The 1,625-nt window shown below is 40.4% G+C and overlaps 1 protein-coding gene across 1 annotated transcript in view; it reads right to left on the reverse strand.

The window, feature by feature from the left end:
* Positions 1–1,625, reverse strand: part of gpn1 (GPN-loop GTPase 1) — a gene marked incomplete at its 5' end in the record, with an annotated part of 11,984 nt that overhangs the window by 7,639 nt on the left and 2,720 nt on the right. Inside the window, 1 exon segment of the mRNA XM_014026936.1 lies at positions 869–914. Within this exon segment, the coding sequence (XP_013882390.1) occupies positions 869–914 (46 nt within the window).

Genomic DNA, 1,625 nt, shown 5'->3' on the forward strand with positions numbered 1-1,625 from the left:
CCCAAGTACCACACTGGAAACTAAAACTCTTACCAGTGTAGGAAGCATCATGGTTTTTGTATATTTTACAATAAAACAAAATAGCAAGCAGTTAGGATAGGGGTCCAAGTCTCCACCTCAGTTTAGCTTGTTAGCTGGTTACGCTAGCCCCAAGCTAACACATTTAAGGATCGGCGCTGACGCTAACAGGCTAAGTTGGGGTTCTTCCATGGAGCAACTCTGTTGTCCTCCATCCTTATTTTCAGTTACAGGCTGAGTCATTTCTGCCTTCTCCTCTCTGTCAACGCTCTCTGGTTTCTGGTAGCTCGCTAGCAGCCTCGCACCGATGACATCATCGACATCAACATTTACCCAGAATGCTTTGTGTGTAAATAAAATGGCTCCGTTTGTGTTAAAATAGATTTTTAAAACAAACAAAAAAAAAAAACTAAACATCCTACAGTATTTTTACAGTCTTTATTTTACAGTTAAAATATATGTTTATCAAATAAAGTCTAATGTTACAACTAATCGTGGATCCCTTTAACAATATAAAGCATTAAAAAATACAACAAACGATCCCGGACATTTCTCATTGTGACTCAAAAAACATGGTTTCAAGGCATTTAGAGGTTTTCTGAACCTTTGAGGGGGAAACAAATATGTTTAGGAGAATCCAAACCTTCAAACAAACGTCCTGCACACCCTAACTTTGTAGAATATTTAGTGATTTATCTTTAGGCTTTTTTTTAGCTTCTGATCTCTCACCTCTACAGAAACCCTGATCAGACAACAAACAGGAACAGACTAAACAACAACAACAACAACAAATAAATGAACACAAAAACAAAAGATAAGGATTGACAACACAAAGAAACAACCAGCTGACCTTGTTCATGGCAACAATGAAGGGCAGCTTGGTTTTGTAGAGGATGCTGGGGAGACAACAACAAAAAGCAAAATGTTATTGTTATTAAGAGAGAGTTCTTGTTTTTCTGTCCATCATATGTGGCGCCTGCTGGACGGAGGGCGAGACGCTCGGGGTGTTTGATCCGTGCAGTGAACTGCTCTCGTGCACACGTGTGCAGACGGTGCTGCTCACCTGCAGCCTGTCGATGCTGCACCTGAGCTGACTGCTCAGAAACACGACTCCCCCTCACCTGACTGAAACTGAGGCTCTGCTCTCGTTTATTTGATGAACAGTTTCACCTCGAAGCCTGCGCCCCCCGAGGGCAGAACTGCACTTCCTCTTTTCTGCTAAATCAAGATTTGTCATTTAAACAGACAGTTTCTACAGAAATACCAGGGTTTTGGCTAAAAGCTCATAAAAACTGTTAGAGCCACAAACAGATGAACCAGAAAATAAACAAACCGTACAAAACGGTATCAACACAAATCTGTAAACAAGAGTAAATCTGACAAATTTTAACTTTTTTAATGCTTGTCAAATGAAAACCACATTTTTAAAATGTCCTGATGCATCTCAGTAATCCAGGTAAAAAAAATCAAAAAGAAAAAAATTGTGTAGGTCTTCTGGACGGGTTCTTCTCTAATGAAACGTTTCGTCTCTCCACCCACTGGAACACAAGTTAGGAGTGATCAGGACTCTGTACCACAGAGCAGACAGTGTCCCTACAAACCCAGGA

This window comes from Austrofundulus limnaeus, unplaced genomic scaffold (genome assembly GCF_001266775.1).
Source record: "Austrofundulus limnaeus strain Quisiro unplaced genomic scaffold, Austrofundulus_limnaeus-1.0 Scaffold602, whole genome shotgun sequence".
NCBI classification, from domain to species: domain Eukaryota; kingdom Metazoa; phylum Chordata; class Actinopteri; order Cyprinodontiformes; family Rivulidae; genus Austrofundulus; species Austrofundulus limnaeus.